General features: G+C 47.9%; 1 protein-coding gene across 2 annotated transcripts in view; it reads left to right on the forward strand.

The window, feature by feature from the left end:
* The window catches only part of KCNQ3 (potassium voltage-gated channel subfamily Q member 3), a 223,170-nt gene that overhangs the window by 186,249 nt on the left and 9,672 nt on the right, over nucleotides 1-27,249 (forward strand). For both annotated transcript variants that reach the window (XM_074316306.2, XM_019711688.3), the window contains exons 5-14: nucleotides 1,725-1,880; nucleotides 2,998-3,108; nucleotides 4,394-4,489; nucleotides 5,796-5,890; nucleotides 10,751-10,777; nucleotides 19,275-19,477; nucleotides 20,236-20,338; nucleotides 22,257-22,388; nucleotides 24,804-24,902; nucleotides 26,398-26,482. In XM_074316306.2, the coding sequence (XP_074172407.2) occupies nucleotides 1,725-1,880; nucleotides 2,998-3,108; nucleotides 4,394-4,489; nucleotides 5,796-5,890; nucleotides 10,751-10,777; nucleotides 19,275-19,477; nucleotides 20,236-20,338; nucleotides 22,257-22,388; nucleotides 24,804-24,902; nucleotides 26,398-26,482 (1,107 nt within the window). The remainder of the gene's footprint in view (nucleotides 1-1,724; nucleotides 1,881-2,997; nucleotides 3,109-4,393; nucleotides 4,490-5,795; nucleotides 5,891-10,750; nucleotides 10,778-19,274; nucleotides 19,478-20,235; nucleotides 20,339-22,256; nucleotides 22,389-24,803; nucleotides 24,903-26,397; nucleotides 26,483-27,249) is intronic.

Genomic DNA, 27,249 nt, shown 5'->3' on the forward strand with positions numbered 1-27,249 from the left:
GACGGCAGTGGGGCTCAGGCGTGTGCAGGAGCCCGTGGATATCAGGGTGCAGCCACAGAGCTGCTGGCGAAAATTGGGTAAAGTCAGAATTACCTTGGATAGCCTTTTAAATGACTGCAGAGCCCAGAATTGGGACACATTTTCACTCCTCATTGGTGACCATTTATCTCCTCTTCATAATCCAACACAGCCCGTTTTCCTGTGTACACATGAACAGACAGCTGTTTCGCATGTGAGGACCAGGGGTTAGGAGAAAACATGGGAAGGCTAGAACCACACTCAACAAGGCAGGAGGCTGCTGCTCAGACAGCCACTGGGGAGGGACGAATCCAATTCCCGGTTCCCTTCTCAAACCCGCTGCAGGGGAATGGCTGGCTGGATTACCTGCGCCGTCGAAGCTAACCTGTCTCTCTCTGCTGTAGAGTGAACTCACACAAATGCATTGTGCATACGAGGCTGTGGGGAAGCCAGACCTATAAGCACATGAACATAATGAAGTATTAGAGATTTAGAGAAGTCTGATTAGAAAGGAGCGGCGGCAGAAAGGAACGAGCGATGAACCGTGTCTCTAGATGGGGGAGCAAACATCCAGGAAAGTTTCATACTGGAGGTGACATGCGTCTGAAGATGACTCGCTAAGGCTCTGGTTGGTCCCATGCAGAAGGGCAGTTCAGGCAGCAAGACGTTTGTCAGCCAAGGTGCAGAGGGAGGCAGGAGGCCACGTGTCAGCGAGACCCTGCTAACCTAAGACCAACTGACGGGCCAGACAGTCAGATAGATGAAGTGTATCCACGTGAACAACTCTGTTCTCTATGATGACTCAGCAGGCCCGACAGGCCTCATCTCCAGATCGTGTGCACCAATAGCTGTGACTTTCTTCTTCCCCGACATACCATGCTAAACCTTGAAACTGGAAGATAAATGGAAGGAGGGAGATAAATGGAACCTGAGGGGCTGTCGTGGTCAGGACACCTGAAACTTCAGCGATGCCGATCGTTGCCGTATCTCGGCGCCATCCTTACCATTCCTTCACACTTTCCTTCCAGTCGTCTTTTTCTTACTTACTTATATGTCCTACTCTATTGAGTGGTAGTCTCCATGACACAGTGGGTTTTACGCGTGATTTGTGCTCATTTTTCATATGGTTTAAATCAATACGTGACTAACATAAAAGCGATCTATGAGCATTTCACCCGTTGTACATGTGGCACTTTCTGGAACTCTGTGGGTCAGTTCCTCCATTTTAAAAATGAGGAAACCGAGGCTGAGGAGGAGGGGTCATTTGCCCAGGGTCACACAGTCAGTCGTGGCAGGGCTGGAGCAGGGTCCACAGCTCTGTCCACTGCCCCACACGCGCTCGGTTTCCCAGTCGAGCTGAGCTTTACCCTTGCTCTGCCCAGTCCTGCACAGAACCAAGTCTCCTGAGTCCAGAGCCTTGCCTCAGAGGCCGCAGACAGGTCCTGCTGCCTTCTCGCCTTCCTGTGAAGCCTCTTGAGCTGTAATAGCAAGATCACCCTAAGGCAGAAATCATCCTCTCCTCCTAGACTCTTTCTGTTAGTGATGGAAATAATGACTATGTTACTAACCCCATTTCACAGTGATGGGAGGTGAGGACCAGAGAAGGTGAGCAACTTGCCCATGGTCACACAGCTGGTAAACCTGGATTCCTGCCTCCCGATGAGCTTCCAGTGACCACTTTCCTTGTCCATTCCTTGCTTTCCTAGGAGCTCATCACCGCCTGGTACATTGGGTTCCTGACGCTCATCCTTTCTTCATTTCTTGTCTACCTGGTTGAGAAAGACGTGCCGGAGGTAGACGCGCAAGGAGGAGAGATGAAAGAGGAGTTTGAGACCTATGCAGATGCCCTTTGGTGGGGCCTGGTGAGTCACCACCTTGAAGACCCCCATCCCCATGGGGACTGACTGTTGTGACTGAGAGAAAAGGGTGGGGGGGTTATGGGCAGCTCAGCTGGGCAGCTGCATTCTGCAGTCACAGGTGAGAGCTGGGCCTCTTCCATTTCCGAACATGCCACTGGGAGACTCCCCCCGCAGAAAGTGCACTTGGAACAGGCTTTTCCATAGTGTTTATGAGAAATCAGGGCTCTGAATAGGCTGGTCCCAGGAGACCTTACCTCATTAGCTGTGTGCTGTTACCAGCCAATCCATGCACATACAAATAGATACAGTGGCAGATGCATACAAGTGCACACAGACCTCAAATGCACCTGCAAACACACATCTCCACACCCACAGGACACGTGGTACTAGAATTAGCACTTATTGAAGGCTTACTTGGCTCTAAGGCATTGTTCTAAGCACTTCCCATTTGTTAACATATTTTAAATTCAAGTAACTCCTATTATTAGACCCTTTTTAAAAATGGGGAAACTGAGGCATGAAGAGGTCAAGTAACTAATTCAAGGAAGACTGCTGAGCCGCTTAGTGGTTGACCTGGGACTTGAACTCAGGCTGTTGGGCTCCAGAGGCCACACTGTTAACTGCTCTGATATCCTATCCTGCCTTCCGTGTTCATAAGTACATGTGTACTGATAGCCTGCACATGTAAACACACACAGGAATATACAACACACACCAGCCATTAAGCATGCACACGTATGCACACAATACATATAAATGCAGACATACATGTATTCGGAACCATGGCTGTATTTGGAAACACATATATTCGGAAACATGGACCATGGATAGCACACATGCAAATACACACGAGTGTGCATACATGCACATACACATTTGCAATTATTGAAATATTTGCTGAGTGATCGACAATAAATAGGAAATCCTTAACTCAGAAACAGGTGTGGTTTGAAGGCTCCCGTATACGTTCCTTGACTTGGTGCCTTTCCTCCCACGGGAATCTTGTTCTAAATGGGAGCAGCCCCCATGTTAGTACAAAAGCTGATAGGTGGAGCTCCGTGGACACACCCCGATTTCCTTCTCCCTGGGAGAGTTCACATCTGAACTCTTCTCTCTTCAGATCACACTGGCCACCATTGGCTACGGAGACAAGACTCCCAAAACATGGGAAGGCCGTCTGATTGCAGCCACCTTTTCCTTAATCGGCGTCTCCTTTTTTGCCCTTCCAGCGGTAAGTACCTTCAGTGTTTTCCCTCGTGGGACATGCAGGACCCTCGCTGCCTGGCCCCCGCCTCACCGTCCCTCCTCCCGTACCCTGAATTCCAGCCCTGTCAGTGCACTCGCCACCCCCTTAAGCACAGCATCCTGCCTCCCCACCATGGGCTGTGCCGTCCCTTTGCCAGGAGTGATTCCTCCACACATCTCCTCTTCCTCCAAGACCCCGTTTCAGCTCTGCCTTCTTTAGGCTGAGTTTTCCCTCCCTCCTCTGTGCATCTCTGACACCGTACTGGGATTGCACGATTCCGTATCTATGTCCATGGGAGACTGTGAGCTCCTCAGGGACTGGGATGCTGTCTTTCACCCACGTGTGTCTTGCACGTGGTAGATCCTTCATGTATGTGAGTCTCTCCCCTTGCCCTGTCATTTCCTGGCTTGTGTAAAAAAAAAAAACTATTTCCCTCAAGAGTGAGTCTTAACCCCTGATAGATAATAAGTACCCCCAAAACCCAGGGTCTGCTGGTTCTGTAGCCTGGCGCTTACTGGTGAAGCTTGGAAAAACCCTTCTGATATAACAATCCACTTCTACCCACTTCACCTGCCATCCTGAAGTTGGGTTGTTCTTTTTCCATTGCACACCCTACCTTGTCTATTGTTTTCTATGCTGTTTGACCTTGGGCATGTGACCTTTATGAATCTCAGTTTCCTCTGTAACAGGTGAGGGGTTGTGGGAGTACGACATGGTCTCTTAAGGTCTCTCAAGTTGAAAAGGGTATATATACGTCTACCCATTTAATCCACATGCAGGTCTGACCTGTAAATCAAAACAGATTACAATTCTGGGCAATTCCAGGTATGATCCAAGTCTCAAATGCCAGTTCAAGCAGGTGATGTTTTTAAAATTCCGTTCTGTCCTACCCCTTACTGGGCAGTTCCTATAGTTTACTTTTTCCTTCACCCCATTATGAACTATTATCCCACTTCCGTGTGGAAGAAACTGAGCTATAGCAGATACAAGGGTTGCCCAGGATATCATGGCTTGAAAGAGGCAGAGTCAGGAAATGGCAGAGTAACAGAAGTGGCCAAGCAGCGTGCCGCCCAAGTGGCAGAGTCAGGCCCCCCTGACTTCAGGGCTCCACTTAACCCAGTAAGCTACTCCCTGGAAGAGAAGGGAGAGGTCCTTCCCCCCATCTGCCCATCTGCCCTTTGCTCGGTGTTGTCACTGTGCTCCTGGGGTCGGGTGGGGTGCCGGGAAAGCCTGGGTGGGGCTGACTTCAGAGCCTGACTTCTCCCTCCAGGGCATCCTGGGGTCCGGGCTGGCACTCAAGGTGCAGGAACAACATCGTCAGAAGCACTTTGAGAAAAGGAGGAAGCCGGCTGCTGAGCTCATTCAGGTCTGCCTGCCTGGGGGTGAACTGCAAGGGACTAAGATCCCCACATGTGTGTGAGTGTGTGTGTATCTGTGAGTGTGTGTGTGTGTGTGTGTGCACACGCATGGTCATAGCCATGAACTGGGACGGGAGCCAGGACCATGCTTGCTTGTGGGTGGCTTGGGTGTTTCTGTGACCGTCTATATGGCCTGTCTCTGGGTACTGAAAGTGACAATCCTATGACTCTCCCATTCCGGTTCTAAGCCAATCAAGAAATGGACACAGAACTCGGACAGGGACCGGCCCACCTGCTGTTTTTCTAATTGTGTTGGAGCGGAGAATGTGGGTCCATACGAGGCTTCTCCTGCTGCTTCCCACCCCAGTCTTGGCTGAGGGGCCCAGGAGGAGGAGTCGACCTGGAATCCGGCCCCTTGGCCATTCGGCGACCAGGAGATGTGGCCCCTCACATCTGCCACGAATAGGGGCCCACTAGCCAAGAGAGGAAGAGATGTCTTCTGTGTGCAGAATGATGAAGGGTTTGCCCCTTTGCCCTGCCCAGGAGACAGTCATACAGCAGTTGGGTGGCTGCCAACTCTGCATCCCTCCCATCACTCCCCCCACCATGGACTGGGGCTGGGGACAGTAGTGAGAGGTGGTGAGACCGGCAGAGGCGTCCCCTCCTACACTTCAGAGGGACATCCTGCTTCGTGGTTTTCTGGGCCTCTGGGAGCACAGAGATTAGGAAAGTAGAGCTTTCTGGCTATAGCTACGTGGGACTGAATGTCTGCACGACCACCCACTCGTGAACGTGTTGCCAGTTGTCGTGAGTGTCTCTGTGGGTCTGATACTGGGCAGTATTGTATGTTGTCCTACATAGCATAGCTTTTAGGTCATTCCCACTCTCAGAGGCTGCCCCAAACCCCTAAATCCCCAGCCATCACACTATCCTAGCAGTTGTAGTATTTCAGAATCAAAACCTTATCTCCGGGCTCTCTCTTGTGCCCAGAAGTGGCACAGAAACGACGTTTGTCTTCCTACCTATTGGCAAAGTCTCAGGGAACTTGCAGCAAAAGTCATGCTCGCCCCTCTCAGGGATTTTGTACGGAGCACCCGCTCTCCCTGCACTACAGTTCACCCCTTCCCATTTCAGCTCTGACATGATGGGGTACGGAAGTTTTTTCTCTCAAAGGTGCTACAAAAAGCCAAGAATCCCGGCTTCAATGCACATTTGAACATTCAGGAGTCAAGGGCTCAAACAGTGTCTAACGGGATTCGGTGTGACTGTTTGGGGCGATGCCGGCTCATTCCTGCCGTCTCCTCTCCCCGTCAGGCCGCCTGGAGGTACTATGCCACCAACCCCAGCAGGATGGACCTTGTGGCAACATGGAGGTTCTATGAATCGGTCGTCTCTTTTCCGTTCTTCAGGCAAGTGGTGACTTCAGGCAACTGGAGTGCTCCGGGCGTGAGTGACCATCCCTTCTGTGGGTCTGTCCCGGTGCCTGTGGCCTTCATGGCTCGCTGAAGGTCATCCTTCAGGGCAGTGGGTCCCCCTCTGAGCTGCACATTAGAATCACCTGGGAGCTTTAAAAATCCCGGTTCCCAGGCCACACCCCGGGCTGATTAAATCAGAATCCCAGAGAGGGGGCCCAGGCATCAGTATTTTTTAAAGTTCTCCAGATGACTCCAGGGTACCACCAGGTGTTATCAGCTAGACAATGTAGAGTGGCTGATAAGGGACGGTCCCATCCATGTTAGAGCCATATCAGTGGCCCAGCAAGTGGGGAGCCAGGGCAATGGGCCACCCTAGCAATCCTGGATGCCCCAGACCACTTTGGATGCTAGGAACAGGCGGGCAGAGGAAGCAACAAGAGGAGTCCTCCAGGGCCCCTGTGTTGTTTTGTGTTCTCAGAGAAGGGAGATGAAATGAAAAGCCTCAGGAAAAACAAAAAACAAACAAACAAACAAGAAAAACCCTCTTTCCAGGACCAGCACCTATGAGAGGGAGAGAGAAATTAGTATTTATTAGATGTCCAATACGTCCCAGGTATCCAAGCTCAGGTTTCTTTTAATCCTCACAGGCACCCTACGAAATAAAGCAGAGGTTTCCAAAGGTCCAGGTGCATTAAACTCAGTGGGTGGTGTGCAGACCCAGGTGGCGTCACACTGGGAAAAGCCTCTTACACAGACGCCCGGTGTGCATCTAACACAAAGGCCACGGTGTGCCCGGGGGACACGCCGCCATCACCTCTCTCCTCTCACAGACTAGAGGACGGGGGCTCAGAACTGGGAGACATCTTGGCCAGTGTCAGCCCCATCCACAGGCCACCATGCCTCGGTCTTTTCACTCCTGGGGCTGCAGGAACAGGCTGCTCCTCTCCAGGTTTTCCATGCTGCCGTCCTGAGCTCAGATTTGTCAGCGTGTGCATAGAAAGCTGGACTGCTGAAATTCCTGAGTCGGGAGGAAAGCAGAGGGACCCCCGCATCAGGCCTGCAGCTGGGGGCTGCTCCGAAGTGTGTGTCTGCCACGTGTCTTTGGTTTCATGGACTGGAGCAGGACCCAGTACTAGACAGACGGCTCCCTCCGTCTCCATCGCATCTCCCACATGCTCATTGTGGGACCTGAGACCCGTCTCTAAACGTGGCCTCAATTACCCCAATATTCCCAGCAACAGATTGTAGTAAAGACTGAAGGAAATCCAAGAGATCTGGGTTCTACTAACTCATTTTCCTGCGTAAACCCTACCCGTCAGTGATCATGATAAACAATGAGATCCAGACCCTGACCATGACCCACATGGCCTGAAAGCCCCGGCCCATGCTTACTGCTCCCACCTCCCTCCTGCCGTGCTGTCACTCTCCAGAGGTTCTGGTGGCGTGCGCCTCTTTCTATTCAGGGCACTCAGTCCACTAATATTTTTGAGCCCCTTGTCTGTGCTAAGCGCTGGGCCAGACCATGGGAGGTCGCAGCAGGTGACTTGTGAAGGAATGTCACCTGGGTCCTGAAGGCAAAGGGAAGCCATGTGACCACGGAACAACATGTTCAGATCCGTGTTTCAGGAAGGTGACAGGAAGGCGTGTGGAGGGTGGACTGCACAGACTCAAGGTTCTAGGCAAGGAGACTGGCCAGCAGATGATTGCAGGACTCAGGATAAGAGGCCATGGGGTCTTGGACCAAGGTAATATCAGCAAGAAGTAGGAGGAGAGAGAGGAACTGAAAGGGGGTAAGCAAAGAGGGAGAACAACTTAGGGAGTGAGGACTTGTGAAGAATGAAGGAGATGAGAAGAAGCCAGGCTTCAGTAAATGATAACGTGTGGTTTACTGCTTGTGTCTTACTCCTCATTAGACTCAAATGCTCAGAAGATGACCTCTGTGGCTCTGATGGATTGTAAAATTCCATCGTTGCTATAACTGTTTTGGGTTTTGGATGGAATCAGTCTTCGTTTGGGTAGCAAGTGACTTCCCCTTAAGAGAACAGAGTGACCTCGAACTCAGAAACAGGAATGTGCAATGCCATTGAATGCAGAACCAAGATGATTTCCGTTTGCTGTGCATCCCAAGGTCTTGGCAATGGGCCCATTCTGTGGGGTTGATTTGTTGTAAACAAGCTATTGTCCTAGCTGTCAGAGGCTTGAAGGAATGCATTGTGCTGCAGACCGCTGCTGGGACTTGACAATGGCTTTGAAACTTAAGAGAGGACATTTCTTTCTGGCTTACTTCTTTTCAAGGGCAAACATGTCAAGTCACTAGAGAAATGCACTTAGCAAACATTCTGAAACAGGGCAGGCCCTTCGAAAAAGAAAGTCCCTAAATTTCCAGCCCCCTTCCTATGTTTCATAGCAAAGAAATGGTTGATAATACACTGGCGTGGCCTCACCTGCCTCCTGAGTGTTTTTGTTTTTTATTTATGCTTAAAAAAAATAACTTTATTGAGATACGTTCCACATACCATAAGAGGATTTCGCATACCATAAAATTCATTTTTTTAAAGTAGACAATTCAGTAGTGTTCCTAGTTACGTTCCCATATACATGTAGCAGTTTCTCTCGGGTTCTTTCCTCCAGCCCCTGCAACCGCTAATCTATTTTCTGTCTCTATTCTGCCTATTCTGGACGTTTCATATGAAAACAGAATCACATAATAGTAGAAATTCATCTACCAGGTTTGTTCTGCTTGCCCATCCTGGAGGAATTAGCAAAGTAACCCACTTTATCTATCAGATTGTTCCGTTTGTCAGGCCAAAAGGAATTTTATGATTAACCTTGTTACATTTTGTCCTGGAGAGATTTCAAAACCTAGAGTTTTAGGATATGGCTGTCTTTGTTTATTCCACCAGGGACCTCCCTGTCTACCTAGGGACATGCTAACCATCCTGTCTCATCATATGTATCAGATCTTTATCCCTTTTTTATGGCTGACTGATATTCTGTCTTCTATGCCCCATTTTGTTTATCTATTTATCAGCTATTGATGGACACTTGGGTTGTTTCGCTTTTTGGCTGTTGTGCTGCCATGAGGATTTGGGTTTATGTTGTATAGACACACATTTTCAGTTCTCACGGGTATATTCCTAGGAGTCGAGTTGGCAACTCTGTGTTTCACTTTTTGAGAACCTTCCAGATTGTTTTCCATGGTGGCGGCACCATTTTACATTCCTCCGGAAGATTTTGAAGAATGAAGTTGTATAGCCCACTCCTAGGAGTCGCGCCCTGTGAAAGCTTCCAGCTCAGGGTCGTCCTTTGTCAGTTTGCAAGTATCTATGTGTTCGGGCCAAGCCGTGGTGGCTGACGGTGTTCCCTGTTTATTTTCCTTTCTTATGACTTAAATTGATCAGTTCATTTTTGAATTGCAAAGAACTCAGTTTCAAGTCCAAAGTCAATTTTGTATGAAAAGAAACGGCGGTCCCCAGGAGTTCAGGAACTTGCTCAAGACCACACATCACATTGGGCAAAGCTGAGACCCAAACCCAGGTCTTCTGATTTGCTGGCCAGCGTGGACTGTGTCATCTTGGTGCAATTACATGGCAGGAGTCTGAGGAGGTGCCGGAAGATACTGGGGATGATGGATGGACCATTTCTCTATGCAAGCAGAGACAAGGGCAGATGTTAGAAACCAGATGTTACTTTCCATCAACAAGAGTATGCATACCGATTGGTTCCCTAAAAGTGGTGGTGGAATGTGGAATGGGGTACAGCTGTGCTGTCCAACGGTAACCGCTGGCCTCCCGTGGCTACTCAGCATCTGACTGTTACTAGTGCAACTGAGGAACTGAAGTTTAATTGTATTTAATTTTAATCTTAGTAGCCGTGTGGGACTCGTGATTACCATATTGGACAGTGAAGCTCTGGAATCATTCGCTATTGGAACTAAAGTGGAGATGGGAAGACTTGGGCCCAAGAAGCAGAAGTTACTTGACCGAAATGTCCCAGTTAATTCCTTGTGTAACCAGGTCTTGTTCCTTGTGTGACCAGGGTCAAGATTATTGAGTGCTTAGAAATGGAGAGTGGGGACCACAGGCAGTTATCTTCCCCTATGGGCAAGCACCATTGGATCTGCTTTCATACATGCTGTTTCATTTCATCTTTAGAATGTCCTGGAAGACACGTAGAATGGATGACTCCGTTTTTCATAACCCCGATTGTATAGTGTGGGCTCAGGAGCTGGGTCGCTCGGGTTTGAATCCTGACCGTGCTGCTTCCTAGCTGTGAGAACTTGAGCAATGCCCTTAACCTCTCTGTGCCTTAATTTTCTCATCAGGAAAATGGGATGGTAATACTTACTTCATAGGGTTGTTATGAGGATTAAATGAGTTGATCCATAAAAAACACTTAAAATAGTATCTGCCCATTAATTATTGCTCAGTAATATTTGCGATGATGATGATGGTGGTGGTCATGGCAGGGTTACGGGGTGTGTGGTTGCTAAATTATGGGATTCCTGGTTCTCTGGTCTGTCCGTACTGCTGAATAAATCCCCTGAGCCCATGCGAGGCCTGGAGCAGAGTAGGTATTCGGCAACCATTTTCTGGATGAGTACATGAATGAATGGCTGAGGAGAACCTTGAGAGCTCAGAGGTGAACCATCGCCCCAGTGGAGGCTGGGGTCTGGCTGAAGGAACCCAGATCTCATTCAGCGGTTCCCCTCCATACTCACCATCTTGTCCTAGAGTTCCACTCTGCTCCTTTCTCTTCATCAAACGGAAGTTTGGGGGCCAATGTTGGGGAGAGGGGAAGCTGTTCCATATAATTTACACTATGTTCACTTTTTTCTCCCTCATCTCCTTATAGGAAAGAACAGCTGGAGGCAGCAGCCAGGTATGTTTCTGATTATGAATTCCCTTCCTTTCACCACTGTGTGGGGACACAGGGTCCAGGTCTACATGGTATAAGGCCAGATAAAGGCCCCTAGGCAGCCATGCTGCTCACAGATAGAGGTTGGGGACACCATAGCTCTCTGTCATCTTCATGGTAATTTGCTGAAGGACACCTTAATAGTGATGATAGCAACTGGCACTTATTGAGTTTCTCCTTAGGGCTGGATTCTGTGCCTAGAGTCCACGTATGTTATCTCATTTGGTCCTCACAACCACATTGTAAGACAGGCCCTCATAGCCCCATTTGTGGATAGAAGAGATTGAGGCTCAGAGAGGTTGAGTAATTCCCCCTGGGTCACACAGCTACTGAATAGGAAAACCAAAAGTCGAACTCAGATCCGAATATTAAGACCATATTACTTCTACTACATGTCACTTCATTTGCTTCTCGGGCTCACAGATGGTTCTTCCCAAAGCGAATCAAGGCTATACTTCATGATCCCCACAATTGCAGAGGTTTCCCCAGTAAAGCCTGCTCACTACAGACTGCTGCAGAAGCAGGTGGAGCTTCTGGATTATGAGCATTTCTCTACCCCTCCCTGTCGAGAAGATGCCACAATAGGAGGGAGCCTGTGGACCCTGCTCAAGATTGTCAAGAAAGGCCCTCTCTCGCAAATGTCAGCTTAAACTATTTATACATTTAGAAGTATAAATATATAATATATATATCAAATGCATATTTAATCTATGGTGGTGGGCAAACCACTTGGGAAGCCTTGCAGTCTGTCTCCTATACATTACGCTCAGCTGCTGTTCTTGTAGAGCTGACAGAGTTGGGGCAGAGGAGGGGATGGGACCCTGGTCCGCCTTGTAGTGGAAGCACTTGAGGACAGGGGCTTTTGGGAAGCTGGGCAAACCTTCCTGAATGGGGGCCGTGATGCCCCATCCCCTACATAGTGCCACCTTGAAGAAACAGTTACAGACAGCGCCAGTTAGCTCCTGTGCAGAAACACATACAGCCTTTCTGCCTCTCCTGTGCATGTTTTCAAATGGACTTAGCATTTCTTCATGGACCCAGTTCGGATGGTAGGGGGTGTTTGGGGAGATTGCAGAGAAGGGCTGGACAATTCCCAAGGACAGTGTCATTTGCTACAGAACCTGCAGCAGCTCATAGCTCACAGAGGCAGAGTGGGAAGACACCTCAGAGATTCTTTCCCAGGTACTTTTACAGACACCAAGTCCTCTTCCCAAGAGTGCAGGCTCACCCCAAGTTACACAGCCCATGAGCTCCAGGGGTTACAAGGTCCAGGTCTCAGGGCTCCCAATGGGGAGCTCTCTCCCCTCCCCCTCTCATGACCAACAGGGTTTATACTCACGCAGGTACTGATACTGCAGGTGAGGTACTATGTCTACCTGTAGAGCATTTTCTATACAGACATGAACAGTATTCAGCCAAGTGGGAACCTACAAGCAAGTTATCATCATGCATTGGATTAGGCACTTCCGGTTTAATTAGGGCCCAGGTAGATGCATTTTAAGACTAACTGAAATAGTGAGTGGATGGATGGGTAGATGGATAAACTCTTTATGGCAAAAAAAAAAAAAAAAAAAAGAAAAGAAAGAAAACAAACAAAAAACTTTTTATGACAAATGTCATAAACCCAACTTAAACTACCTTGGACTAGGACGAAAATGCCATGTCCCAATAGTCACCCATCAGAGCAAATGGGAAACCTCGGAAATAAGAAATGGGACCTTCTAGGATTTCTCTCTTCTTCTCTTGTCTCTGCTTCTCTTTCCTTCCTTTCTCTCGCTCTCACTCTCTCCTGACTGTCTCCACACTGATGAAGTGTGGATGCAAGCAGCCCCAGGATCATAGTTTTTTTCCTCTGTCTTCTGTCCACCTACCCTTTACCCAACTCCAGTCTGAAAAATCCCAGGGAAGCACTTAGATTGGCCCCGTTGGGTCACATCTTGGGCAATCTCCATGGCTCCGAGAGTAAGAGGCTACGACCAGCCCAACTGTGGGTCGTGCGTCCACCTGTCGGCATGAGTCAGGTCAGGATGCTATGATTGGCAGCCCCCATTACAGTCACCTGGGTGACATTGGAGGAGTCAGCTCCCCAACAGAACTGGGTTCTTTTTCCCGAAGAAACAGAGTGGATAAAAAACATAGTTGCCCATGACAAGCATAAACTCCACCCATACATTTGCAAATCCCTAAACATAATGTTGCATCACAGAACATCAACAATAAACCATGCCGAGCCTCCTTTGTTCTATCGATTAATCAGAGAAGATTGGCATTTTGTGTTAGGGTCATCATCCTGCACGTCAGTTATAGCTACACAGTGGACATGCAGCAGTGCTGATAGGTAGGGGCATTTGTGCGGTAGAAGCTAGCGTTTTTAGAATTTTCAAGACAGGTTGCTGTGGATGATAACTGCTCGCTTGAGCTCAGTTGTCCACTTTATATTTTCAAACAATTCAATCTGAACAGCGGCCCTTGGGACTCGTCTCCTCTTTGGAGAGGGAAGAAATTGGTTCCAGGCATCTTCTTTCTCTCCTGTCTTGTATTTTGCCCTTCCCATTACAGAGCTGTCAAATTTAGTAGACGGTCGTTCTTTGTATCAAAGAGTTCAGGTAGGATAACAATACTGTATAAAGAATGCTTCCTGTTTGCCAGGTATAGTTCTAAGCACATCTAGCCCAGATCACTGCCCCATGAAGTCAAAACTATTTTTAATCCCCATTTTACAGATGAGAAAACTGAGGTTCAAAGAGGCAAGTGACTTGCACGAAGTCATACAGCTAAGAAAGTAGCAAGAACAGGACTTGGATCCAATGGCTTCGAGCTCCATAGTTCATGGTCCTGACCACTATGCTGGTCCTCATGGTTGCTGGGAACAGTTACTAATCAGTTGTTTTGTTTTCCTCTACGCTTTCTTAGCTCACATAGCTGGAGTCCCTGCCGTGAGAGGGGGGCGGTGGAGGCAGGGAAGTGAAGGAACATTGGTCAGACGCTGTAATTCACACTTCGCCTTCTCCCTGTGACATCAGCCACGTGAAATCCACCTCACAGGGTGATGGATGATGTTAGCAGTAAATCTCCTTCCTTGCCATAAAATCAATGACTGTTAATGGCATGCAGGAATTGAAAGCTCAATTAAGCCAATCCCCTAATTTTACTGATGAGAAAATTGTTACCCAGAGCAAAATAAGAGTCTTGGACACAATGCCATTGTTGCTCATATTTTCTCCTGCCATCCAGACCCTGCAAGGCTGGTGCCAGGCTGCAGAGTAACTGAGATGCAGAGATGAGATTTGGACCAATTGTGTTTAACCTCAGGGTGATCCCCGCCATGTCCTACGGGCTTGGTTTTAATTTTCCTTTTGGACTCTGGGGGCGAGCTAATGCACAGTACCACTTTCCCTCTGATTTTTGAACCAATTGACAAGGGACGTAGGGGTTTCAGAGAAGGATCCAAATATAGGCTACATTTGGTGGGGAAAGCAGAATTGACTCTGGAGGCAACCATGAGCTTCATAGCGCTTCTAAGATCGCCTTGGGACCAGCACATGGACAGAGCACACACTGTCCCAGCCAGCCACACGGGGTCATGACCTGTCTGACCCCAAGGGGCCCTGATAGCCAGAGAGAAACCATGTGTGACGTTGCACACATAATTGGCTTTTAATATGGAGCCCCCCCCCCCAACCAAGAAAATGAGCCAATAGCTATTGCACACGTACCATAGGCCAGTCAGACAATTCACCTCCTCACTTGGGGAGAAGCCAGTAAAGGGCTAGAGGTTTCTTCTTAATGCTTCTAAGAGGGTGGAAGTTCCGTTTTTATGACTTTGCAAAACTGTGAAAAAGGCTGTTCCTCCTCCCCTTCGTGAAGCTTCCTCTCTAGCTAGGAGCACATCATCCCTTAGCAAACAATGCATTGCAGGCTCTGACCTGTTGCCATCACCCATTCCTCCACCTATTGGGTTTTCCTCTCACCTATTGGGTGTCCTCCCTTCCAACTTCTCTATGATGTCACATCCCCATTGACAGATTCCCCAACATCCCCACTCACCCCATCTCATTCTGTGTCTGGATGGGGGCGGCTAGTGAGAGAGTCCCGAATAAGTCAAGTGTTTCGTTATGGTGGCTAAGAGTCATGGTTGAGAAAAGCCTAAACAAAGCACAGTGAACAGATATCTAATTGGACCAAGAGTGGAAGTGAGCCTCGGGGCTAATGCTTGGACCAAGTTTCAGACAATTAAGTCAGAGTCATTCAGATTAAAAAAAAAGGGACGCAGGTTTTCCCAGGTACAGGCCACAGAATGTGCAAAGGCTGGTGAGTGTGAATGTTGGGGAATGACACGGAGTTTAATATGGCTGCGGTTCCTTGAGGCAGAAGCCCAGGGCAAGGTCTGCTTCTGCCAGGAAAAATCAACCTTGATTTTACTTTCCCGTCCCTACTCCATCTATTTCTAGCTTTTCCAATTCATGTTTGAAAATTATCTGCACTTAAACATTCAGGGACCCCAGCTTTCCAAGGAGGTTTGGTATCAGCTGCAAGTAGGGTTTATCTTGTTAGATCTACGGCACCTCCAAGCACAAGGCCTGAATTACGCACTAGAAATCCATACAGAGAAGAGCAGAGATGGGTTTCGGGTTTCAGGGGTGCACTTGGCCTTGCGTTTGATTATCCTGTGGGGTCTTGGCTTTCAGGTAATACAATTAAGAAATAAGCTGATCACCCACTTTACTAGAGGAAGAATTCCACAAGCCTCTTAGGTGCAATTGCTGTGAGGAATTCAGAGCTGAGGCTTCTGACTTGCGTCCGGCCCATCTAGGTTCCTAATGCTGGCAGAATCCATCTCTTAGAAACCATCCTCTGTGACCAAAGGAGTATTAAGTGAACATAGCCAAAGCCAGCCAGTCAGACTGTTAGCGGTGGAAACGCACCACTTACATGCCAAACAAGCAAAGCCTAAATCCAGCACACAGAGAGCCCTGAGAGTTCTCTCATTATCTTTCTAATAGGCAGCAGTTACGCTGAGATTTCAAGTCAGGACAGAGGGGCTGCCATTACTTTTGCTTAGTTGATCTGGAATTGAGCTCCCTGTCTGCTTGTCTCCTGCCAAGGTCAAGTTTAGGGACAAAGGGGAGTGTTCGAGACTAGCATTCAGAAGTACTGTAAAATAGTATAATATTGAATGTCAACTGTAACTGAAAAAAAATTTAATTATACTGTAAAATAATACACAAATCCCAAGAACTCCTTTCAGTTCATTTGAAAAAAAAAGTTTCCTGTGGCCGTGGAAATTTTATCCATGCTTTTCACACATCATTAGCTTTCTGGTGCTTCTGTGGGAAGAGGCTCATTTACCGAGGTAATGATGACAGTCAGCATTTATCGAAGGCTTCTGTCTCACAGACAGCGGCCGTGCATTCCTTCATTGAACCCTTCAACCACCATGTGTCACGAGGGCTGGTTGTCATCACTGTGCAAGAGAGGAAGCTGGGGGCCAGAGAGAATGAGTCCCGTGTCCTAGGGCACATCTTTCTCAGGACGTTTCCACCCAGGCTGGGGTTGCCCCCAAATCCATGACTTTTGCCGCTACCATGAACGGGGGAGGTGCTGAGCAGCGTGTGTGCTAGGCTCAAAGATAAGCAGGCAGAGTGTTTGCGTCGCTAGGACTGCACAATCCAGTGGGGTGGGCAGGCATGGAAATGCGTGGTCTCCGTGCAGTGTGATAAACACTGTGGCAGAAAACCACAGGTGTGTCTGGGGCAGAGGGGGCGTTTTAAAGGGTAGCTGGGACTGAGGTCAGCTGAGAAGGCAGGAAAAGGCATGGCCAGATGGAGGCCTGGACATGCAGGAGATGTGGGGATGGGCAGGGGGTTTGGTGTGGAGAGAAGGACAGATCTGCAAGACAGACTAAGACGAGGGGCCTGAGAAGTCTGGCCCAAAGTCCCCCTTTTATGTAGCTCCTAGGGAGGAAAGTCTTTTGTGTGTGTTCAGTCAGCTTCCTGCCCTGTCCAATATTTTTAGCCCTTCCTGCCTTGTCTAGTATTTTTAGCCCGCGGACCCTGATAGATTCTCTGTCCTATTAGTCATTTATCTAGTACTGGTGAGGAAAGCAGTTCTGAAAATTGTGACTTCAGGTCAGGGAAAATGGAGCGCTCTAAGTACTGGAGTTTCTCTGAATTTACCCTGGGCGGCTTATTAATGTAGCGGTTCTGGGTGAGCGAGAACAGTCCGGCGGAGTCAGGAAGGACGATTGTTCGGCCATATGTTCACTCCTTTATTTGTTAACCGAAGACGCCTAGTGTCTTCTCATTGCCAGGGTGAAGGCAAGAAACGTGACCGATATTATAGAGTGTAATGCTCCCCAAATCTCTAGGAAGTAGGTGTTAGACTCATTGAACCCAGAAAGACCTGCTGCTCAGAGGGCATAGGGCACCAGCTCAACTTGTGGGGAGGAGGGTCCCAGCCCCTTCTTGGCCGAGGGGATGTTTCAGCCTCCACCATCCGTGACCCCCTCACGACACCACACCACACTACACCGCAGACGTCAGCTGCTTTAGGTGCCAAGCGCATGGCTGTCATAACCAGACACGCTCTTTAGAAACTCTAAATTGTCTCAGTTCACTGCAGAGCTGATTTGAAAACCCATATACATTCGCTCATGCATTTATTTCACCAGTACATGGTGCACCTACTGAGTGAGTGTAAAGCCCTGTGTGGGATGATGGAGAGAAAGCCACTGACGTGAATATATTTTACAGAGCGTGCCCCCCAAAATGTATACACATATGAAGAAAGGGAAAAAAACGGTATTAAAATGGTAATATTCAGTATAGCCCAATAACAAAAGATGAATACATGTCATGTGTATACATTTTTTTGGCACCCCCGGTACGTGCAAAAACATGCAACGTGGCTTCTTTCTATACCACACAAAAAGGCCTTCGTGCCTCGTGTCCCACTAGGGTGAGGGGTGGAAGCTGAGAACTAGAGGGAAGAGATTAATATGTATAGAGCACCTGCTGTGTGCCAGCTCTATGCCAAATCCTTGACCAACACCATCTCCTAGCAATCAGATGAAGCGGGGAGTGCTTCTCCCTATTTTAAAGACGCGGTAGCTGAGGCTCAGAAAGGTCACAGATGGTGACGGGTACAGCTGGACTTCAGGTGCAGTTGCAGTTGGTTTTTGCCTCAGGGTGACTTTATGTTGGACTTCGTAATTGTTTTTTGTGCCAAGGACACTTTTGGTGGTCTGATGCATCAAATAGAATGCATCCAATTACAGAAGAAACTATTACAGTTGACTCTTGAACAACACGGGGGTTAGGGGCACTCAAACATCCCCATGTAACTTTTGACCTCCCCCAAATGTACCTTCAGTCATTCCTCAATATCTGTGGGGGATTAGTTTTAGGACTTCCTTGGATACCAAAATCCACGGATACTCAAAATGGCAAAGATCGGTGCATACAGTTGCCCCCCACCTCTGAGGACTCCCCACCACAAAGGCAAAATATTTTTTTGATCCACTGTTGGTTGAATCTGAGGGTACAGAACTCGGGGAAACAGAGAGCTAACTGCATATTTATTGAGAAAACAATCCGTCTATTAGTAGACCTCACAGTCGAAAACCTGTGCCAACACTGCATTGAAACATAATCGTCAGAACTTTTAAGCATTTGAGAGGCGGTCATGTGTGTGCTTCTCTGTGATGAATCTGATGACGAGACCTCATGGCAGGTTGAACACCACCCTAACTTTGAGGCAGTGACCGGCATTGCAATACATGGAGATAATAGCATATAAAATAATCTACGATTTCTGTTGTGGAAAGCCCATATTATGACTCGGGCACTCACGATATTCCTGGGGTTTATTACCTACATTCTTCATAGAAAGTCATGCTAAGTTTCAGTTAGAGGTTAGTAAATTAAAGGAGTAATGCTTTTTCCCAACCAGGCTCACGGACGCCCCCTAAATTCTACCGATTGAGGGGAGGTGTCTGTGGGCACCAGGTTAGGATACCTGCTTTATGTAACTTATGTCATTTAATTCTGCTCAGGGAACATTTGAATCAGGCTTTTTGTGTGTGTAAGTTGCTATGTGGGCATCACGGAGTGGCACAAAGGTACTGATACCAAGGAGATGGGACTGAGAAGGAACGAAGCTTTGCTGCATGCACTACGAGCTGTGCATTTTACATCCTGTATCTCGTGTAAGCTCCTCTTCAGTGTAAGAGAAAAATGAAGTCCAGAGAAGTTAAGAAACATCCCCGAGGTGTCATAGCTAGTAAATTGTCGAGCTAGGATCAGAACCAAGCCCCGCCCCTCCAAGCAGCTACATCAGACTTAGCATTGAGGGCACGCCTGTCCCATTCACGGAGAATGTGTGAGTCTTTATGGAGAGGGACGGGGAGATACGAAAGCCTGCACTCAAGGAGGAAAATTGTTCACTTTTGCTTATTTTGTAGCCAAAAGCTGGGTCTCTTGGATCGGGTTCGTCTTTCTAATCCTCGTGGTAGCAATACTAAAGGAAAGCTATTTACCCCTCTGAATGTAGATGCCATAGAAGAAAGTCCTTCTAAAGAGCCAAAGCCTGTTGTCTTAAACAATAAAGAGCGTTTTCGCACCGCCTTCCGCATGAAAGCCTACGCTTTCTGGCAGAGTTCTGAAGGTAAGGCCTTTCTTCTCCCTCACCCTGAGTCCCCCAACTTCTGCTTCTCCCAGGCCCTCTTCCGCCCTCTCCTCCCTCCCTTCACAGTCTGCAAAGTAGCCCGGTCCCTACCCTCCCTGAACCAACTTCTCGCTTCATCCGGTCCAGATCCCCTGGTCTGGAGGCTTCTGTGATATGTCCCCACCAAGTCAGCTGTTCTCCTGGGCCATAACCACCACATTTATGTAGGCAGATGCCTCAGAGACCTTTGGGACATATCTCCATCCTTCCTAAGGGTGGCCATGATCAGTGTATTCTCTTGGAGGTCAACTTGAAAGATGGAGAGGGACCAGGTGCAGAGTGAGCTGGGCACAAGCAGGGCTCAGAAAGTGGCCCCCTCTCCCCCCACCAAACCAAGGTCACGAGCATAATGACTGATAGAGCAAGAATCTGAACTCAGGTCTGTCTAGCGCCCACATGTGTGCCCTGTGCTGCCTCCAAAGGGCCACTCGGGAGCCCTGGAACTCATGGCACTTCCGTTCTAGCTCCCTGCCCAGACCAACAGTCCTGAACAGCAGGCACCTCTGGCGCAGACGCCTGGGTAATAGAAGGGGAGTGCTAAGAAAGACTGGGTGACGTCACAACTGGAGGACGCTGCAGGGTTTCTGGAGGTGGAACAGAGTCCCTGGAGGTGGAGCTGGGACGGCTGGGACTGAACGAGGTCCCGAGCCTTTCCAAGCGCTGTGGCTGTGCCACTGAGATGCGTGTCTCCCTCCCAGATGCCGGGACAGGCGACCCCCTGGCGGAAGACAGGGGCTATGGGAATGACTTCCTCATTGAAGACATGATCCCCACCCTGAAGGCCGCCATCCGAGCCGTCAGGTAAGGCCCCCTGCCCACCCCCTACCTGTGGGCTTCCCCAAGCCCCAGCTCAGCTCCACAGGACATGCCTGTGAAAAGTGCTCTTGGCTTTGGGAAGGTGGGCAGGAAGCCCCTTGAGGAACCCCTGAGTCAGATCCGAAGAGTATGTCAGTACTCTGTGTGGGATGCTGCCTGAAAAAGCATGAGTCCTACAAGTCATCACGGGTGACTCTTGCTCTCCTGTTTGTACAAATGCTCTCACAGGCTCCTGACAATATTTCCAACTGTCATGCTCTTGTCTGGCTTTGGCCACCATTTCTTTTACAGGGTAGTGGGACAGGGGATCTATTAACATGAAGTTTTCTTCCTTTATAAGCTCCTACTCACAGTAGCTTTTCCTCTGCCTTCATACATCTCATTCTTTTTAATTAGCATTTTTTAACAAGATAATCAATTATAGGATTTTTTTGTCTATATCAGATGAGATTATAATCTACCCTGACTAGTTCTAGTTTGCTTTAGAATTCTATAAGGAAATGAAAATTTGCTACCACTTCAAACAAACGCTGAACAGGTCATGGAGTTAAAAGCACTCCCCAGTGGTGGCAGTGAATTCTAGAAAATAAGTTGGATTCTCCAAGAACTGGTCATGATGTTTTCAGCAAGGTCCCCAGTCCAAGAGATCAGGGAAGCACACGACTGTTACAATGTGTGGACAGAAATACACCTGGATAAAGCACACCGACCTGCATTCATCACTGGTTGAATGAGCTTACTCAGAGAAAACCCGTGGATGAACCTGTGTCAGCCTGGAAGGAGGTCTCTGCTGGGACGCTCCGTTGTCTGGCTCCTGCCCTGTCCATTTGAGCATTTTCATTGATGTCTTAGTTGAGGGTGGGACAGCTTTTTCCATGAAGAGCCAGAGAGTAAATATTTGAGGCTTTGTGCTCCATGGGTCTCTGTTGCAAGTGTTCAACTCTGAGTTTTGCAGCGCCGTAGACAATACATAAATGAATGGCTGTGGCTGTGTTCTAACCTAAGTTTACTCTCAAAAACAGGCAGTGGGCCAGATCTGGCCTTCGAGCCATCATTTGCTGGCACCTACCTCAGATGGAGTTAAGCAAAGGGCAGGCTTATAAAATGACACAAAGTTAGAAAAGGGTGGCAAGTCAATTGGATGGTGGAAGCAATACGCCAAAGTAGTGTTTAGAGGCTGGAGCCATGGGTGATGACAAACAAAAGGAACTTCGAAAGTTCTCTCACCTGTGATTAGGGGTTTTAATTAAGGCCGTGCTCAGCGGGAGTGGACCTCGGGATGGGGTTTTCAAGGAGCATTAATCATCTGGGGTGACTTTATTGGTTTCCAAGGAGGAAGGTGGAAGTGGGGGTTTGACATCTGTGATTCTGAGTGTCCCCCTTTACTAAGAATCTGAGAAAACTCGAGGAACAGAAATAGTTTCTCATTTCTAGGAGCTCACAAGCCAAAGATTTAGAGAGGCTATTCCGGAAGAGCTGTCCTCATCTAGACACAGTAACGGAGAGCACGACCGATGACAGCAGCATACAGACCTGGGGTCTGAGGAAAGTTCTGACTTTATTAACAAATGGCCCTGGGAGAATGTGCTGTATATCAGCAGATGGTTCATAAAATACTTAGCTCAATGTCTGTAATGAATATTCAGTACATGTTAGCTCTTATTGTTACTATGATGTTATTGTTATTCACATGAGTGAAGGGAGGTGGTCGTGAGGGAGAGGTTCTAAGCAGCCTATTCTGTGTGTTTCGGAGGGCTAGACCCACGACCCAGAGTTGGAACTTCTCCCCATCAAGTTCTTTTCTATTTTGGTTGTTACCTCCTCCCACCCCTGAGTTTGTTAGCCTTGTATTATAGCTTCTTTCACTCTCTATTTGTGACCCACCAATATCTCTATTTCACAGAATTCTACAATTCCGTCTCTATAAAAAAAAATTCAAGGAGACTTTGAGGCCTTATGACGTGAAGGATGTCATTGAGCAGTATTCCGCAGGCCATCTCGACATGCTTTCCAGGATAAAGTACCTTCAGACGAGGTAAGACCGTCACATCTGGAAGGGCGACGCTCGCCTCACCGCTAAGGAATCAGAGCCAGGTGAACCTTAGAGCTGAGGGGGAAAGGCATTCAGAAATCATCCAAAATGCAGGGGAGGAATTTTAAGAACAAATCACATTCATCAGACATGATGGATATCGAGGCCAACTGGCTCCAGATCAAACCGGCTGGGAGAAAGCTCCGTGACATTGACGTGGCCAAGGTCAACACCCTCATCAGGCCTCATGGCAGGCAGGCAGGCACAAGTCCAACTGGCCGCTGGCTGCGAGGCTTTGGACGTTGCCAACAAAACTGGAATCATCTAAACTGAGTCCAGCTGGCTAATTCTAAATATAAATGTTTCACCGTGTTAAAAAAAGTTCATTATTATTTATCATAACAAAAATATGGAGGCAGCATCAGCGTCCAACTCATAATTGCCACCATTTTTGTTGACCACCTGGGTACTCTTCCTATATGCGTCTAGTCCCTGATAACCCTGTAAAGGTAGTGTGTGATAGGAGCCGTTTTATCAATGAGGAAACCAAAGTTCAAAGGGCAAAGGACTTCCCCAAATTACCCAGCTAGGAGGTGGCAGAGCTGGACATCAAACACGTCCCACTGGTTACAAAGTTCCTGTTCTCTCTAGTAAGCACACCTCCTCACTTATAAAATGTGATCAAGAAAAGAATGGTACCTGCTCTCTTAAAAAGTTACGTATCCATCAAATGATATTTAAAAAATGTATATAATGTAAAAAAACTGTATGACCTATGACTATATCCATAATATGATTACTAATAATACTCAGATATATACATGTATATACATACACATATATATAATTAGAATTATATATAATATATATATTCTGCCTAGATCTTGTGATGATATTGACTAATATATATGCACAATATGACCACAGAGACATACGCACATGTGTGTGCTCAGAAATGCCCACAACACACACACTCTCCCATATAGGGGGCCTAGAGAAAAGGAATAGGCCTGCCCCAAACAATTACTGTCGCTATACTGAGATGACGAGTCCATGTGTGACTTTTTATTCAATTTATTGACTCTTTACTGAATTGTAATATCTCTTTCAAAACAAAAACCATTTAGAAAATAAAGGAAAACGTGCCGTCAGGAAGTCATAGAAACAGGTGTCAGGAAACCGAAGTCCTACCGGAAGCTCCTTCTCTGACCTGTGTGAAATTTCACATGGACGTGAGTCAGGTCCTCTCTGGACCTCGGTCTCCTCATCTGACTATTTCCACACTGGGGTGTCCTGCAAAGGTACTAGGACCACCACACTCCACGAGTTGGAAGTTAACGATACTGTTGGGTGAGAGGAATGCTTTTTTGTGACCTTGCTTTATCTGTAACTGGAATGTCAAGTGCGGCTGCCTAGCATAGGGGCAGGCAGTCAGTCCATGCCCACTGCCTGCTTAACAAAGGACGTGTGGACGAGTTCTAAACCTCACATGCTGTTATTCATGTGGCTACGGCTGTCTGAGAGACGGAGGACGCGTGGTGTCTAGGACATACACAACTCCAACATACTGGCCCGTCTGAATGTAGTGAACCTTTACACTGCCGTCATTTTTGATGTTTAGCCGGCAAATGTGTTTCCATGAGCCATGGCTGAAGGCTGACGGCTGGGATGACTCATGGCATATCCCCGACTACGCTCATATGAGAGTGGGCCAGAGACAAAGGAGGGGCGACCTGGTCCATGATGGTGTCAGTGGAGGAGCAGCCAGCTTTGTCGAAACCGGGGGACCCATGGCTACTTCTGGGAGCCTGGTCTTACCTGGGCCTGTGGTGAGCCTTCAGGCTGCTCCATGCCCTGCCCCTGCCCCAGCCCTGCAGCTCCATGGGGGGACATTTGTCACCTATTGTGCTCAGAGCTGCAGGGATGGGGAGCTGGGGCCTCACGCAGGAAAGGAAGGGGGTGTGGGAGCTAGTGTCACATCTAACCAGGCCTCCAGTGGCCACAGAAGCACAGAGCCTGTGGTTTAGCAGGGTTTACCTGCCTAACTAGATGCTGTGGAGAGGACTAAGAGAGCTGGAAGACCAGACAGGCGTGCAGCACATACGACATTTCCTGTAAGAAATAAGGAGACTTGACCCTCTCCAGGCTCAGTGATCTGATTCCCTCTTTCTCCCTGGAATGGGGAGATGCCCTCGGTACCACCAGACCAAAGAAAAAAGATAATAATGTATTGAGATTCTAAATTCTCTTTCTCTCTGTCTCTCCCTCCCCCTTTTCCTCCCCCTCTCTCTTTTTCCCCTTCTCTTATATATTCCAAACCCATTCCTGACTAACGAGGGCAGAGAATAAATTGCTTTCCTCTCTGCACATGTAAAGCTCATTGCGATGTAATCCCCCTCTTTGTGTGTTCTCTTCCAGAATAGACATGATTTTCACCCCCGGACCGCCATCTACTCCAAAACATAAGAAGTCTCAGAAAGGGGCAGCATTCACCTACCCGTCCCAGCAGTCTCCCAGGTGGGGCCTGTGGACATCGGCTGACAGGCTCAGGGTGGTTCCGTTATGGTTGGGGGAGGTGGCCAGTCCCCTAGATGACATGGAGAGAAAGAGTTTGAAGCCTGTTCTGGTTTGTGGCCGTTTGAAGGGTTTCTGTGCAAAAGACTTACTGCCCCTCTACCCAGATCACGTGGGTGACACATTTTTATGGTTATTGAAACATGAAAATAATAGTTTCCTTTTTATAAAATAAGAGAAGGTTTCTGAGTTGTATTGGAACTGAAAGAATACTTCCGGTCAGCAGGACCCAAGGCCTTCGTGGTCAGCTGTTTTGGCTTTATCCTGCATAGTCACCATGATTGACTGATTCTTCCAGAACAAAACTGGAGAAGGAAATCAGATGTCAGGGCCCCCAAACATGGTAACAGGTAGAACTCTGTCCCTCAGCAGAGCAGCTCTGCTCGACCTTCCCTCTGCCCCCCAAAATGTTGGGAAATGTTCCTTTTATAGGTCCTGATGAACGAGGAGCAGCCTTTAGAACGTGCACTGCCTGAATTGATGCTGCTTTATTCCCAAATGCCTTCAAGGCGACTGTGTAAATGAGCAAAGGAAGTCAGGCACGAGAAATACTATGCACCTTCTAACAATCAGGTTTCTTATTATAAAGAAAACAAGGGTAGAAGTAAGATGGTAAAGGCATCTAATCAATCTTCAGCATCAGTCCTGGATTCGGGATAGGGAGTGGTGGTCTTTGGGGACCTGGAAGGCACGTGCCCCATATAAAGGAGGTCTGTTCTGCTGTAGCTGATTTTAGGAATGAAGATTGTGTTTCCAGACAGTCTAATTTTTCAAGAAAAGCTGAAGATCCAGATTTTAGGTGAAGCCCCCATTTTTGAGATGGTGTCATTGTTTTTAAAACCCTGTGCAGGATAAGGAAAACACTGCTGGGCTGGACTGAACCCATGGGCCACCAGTGTTTTTGGCATCTGCTTTGATTCAAGACTGTTCACCCAAAGACAGACTGCGGGACTTAGCAGGAGCCAGTAGGACTTAGCACAGAACATCAAGTACCTAGGAAGTGGTTAACGTTCGTGGTTTGCAGTACTAGCTGGGCTCCCCTGAAAGTGCCTTTCTGCACAGACTGTGACAGTACTGAAACTAACGGGAATTTAGGCAGATGTCACCTGTGAGGATAGCTGAAGGTCAAAGGCCAGCACACATCTCAATCCCATTCTCACCCGCGTACCTCTCGTATCATGTTCTGGATTCAACATCTGTGTTCCACTATTAACAAACGGAACAGATGAACTACTGATACCCACTGTATAGCGTTTCAGAGATGAGGCAGCCTCTTCCCCATGCCCCCCCTCCCCAATGCACGCTCAACCCGTCGTCTGAGACTGAAGACCGTGTATGAGTGTGATGGCTCCTGGGACCCTGGCCCGCTGAGCTGCAGTGACTTTGCAAAGCGGAAATAGATAACAATGATCTTACAGCACTGTTGGCTCTGTCCTAGGAATGAACCATTTGTCGCCAGAGCATCCACCTCAGAAATTGAAGACCAAAGCATGATGGGAAAGTTTGTGAAAGTCGAAAGACAGGTAGGTCTGTCCTTTCCCTCAACCACAAACAAGTATATCAAATTTATTTTCAAATGTCATTGTTTTTTCCATAGGGAGATATGGAGTATCTACCATTCCAGAAAGGAGGTAGAAATTGAATCCCTGATTTAGCACTTCCTGGCAGGGTGATGCAGGTTAATGACTCGTCCTCGCCTCAGTGTCCTCGTCTGTAAAATGGGAGATTTTAATGCCTCATCAGGGAGCTGTGCCAATCAAATGAGTTGATACATGTAAATGACCTAGCAGAGTAGCTGGCACAGAGGAAGCACTGGGAAGATGGTAGCTACTATTCTCACGTGCTTAAGAAACGTTAGTTCCATTCCCGCCATTTCCTGTGTCCTTAGCCCTCCTTCCGTCCAAGTCCAGGTTAGTGTGTGGCCTGTGTGAAGAGGCCTGAAGGCCATTCACTCGCAGCGAATGGTCGCTCACCTCTCGTTTCCGTGGTAAAGAAAGCTTATCCTTTGGCCTAGTTTGCCTAACATTACCCTAGATAAATGGCACTGTCAGTTTCCTTTAGGGTTGCTATCCATCCTTGTATTTTATTCATAACCCAAAATTGGATCTATGCAGGAGAAGCGAGAGAAAATTTGAATGATTGTTCTCTTTTGGCTTATCAAGAACATCGTTTTTCATTTTTAAAGTTTAATTTGCGTATTTTTTTTTTAAAAATCTCAGCTCTTCCGTTTACCAGCTCTGGGACTTTTGACAAGTTACTTCATCGCTTGGTGCTTCTGTTTCCTCACCTA

This window comes from Rhinolophus sinicus, chromosome 6 (genome assembly GCF_057876585.1).
Source record: "Rhinolophus sinicus isolate RSI-liver-muscle chromosome 6, RSI-T2T, whole genome shotgun sequence".
Lineage (NCBI taxonomy): Eukaryota > Metazoa > Chordata > Mammalia > Chiroptera > Rhinolophidae > Rhinolophus > Rhinolophus sinicus.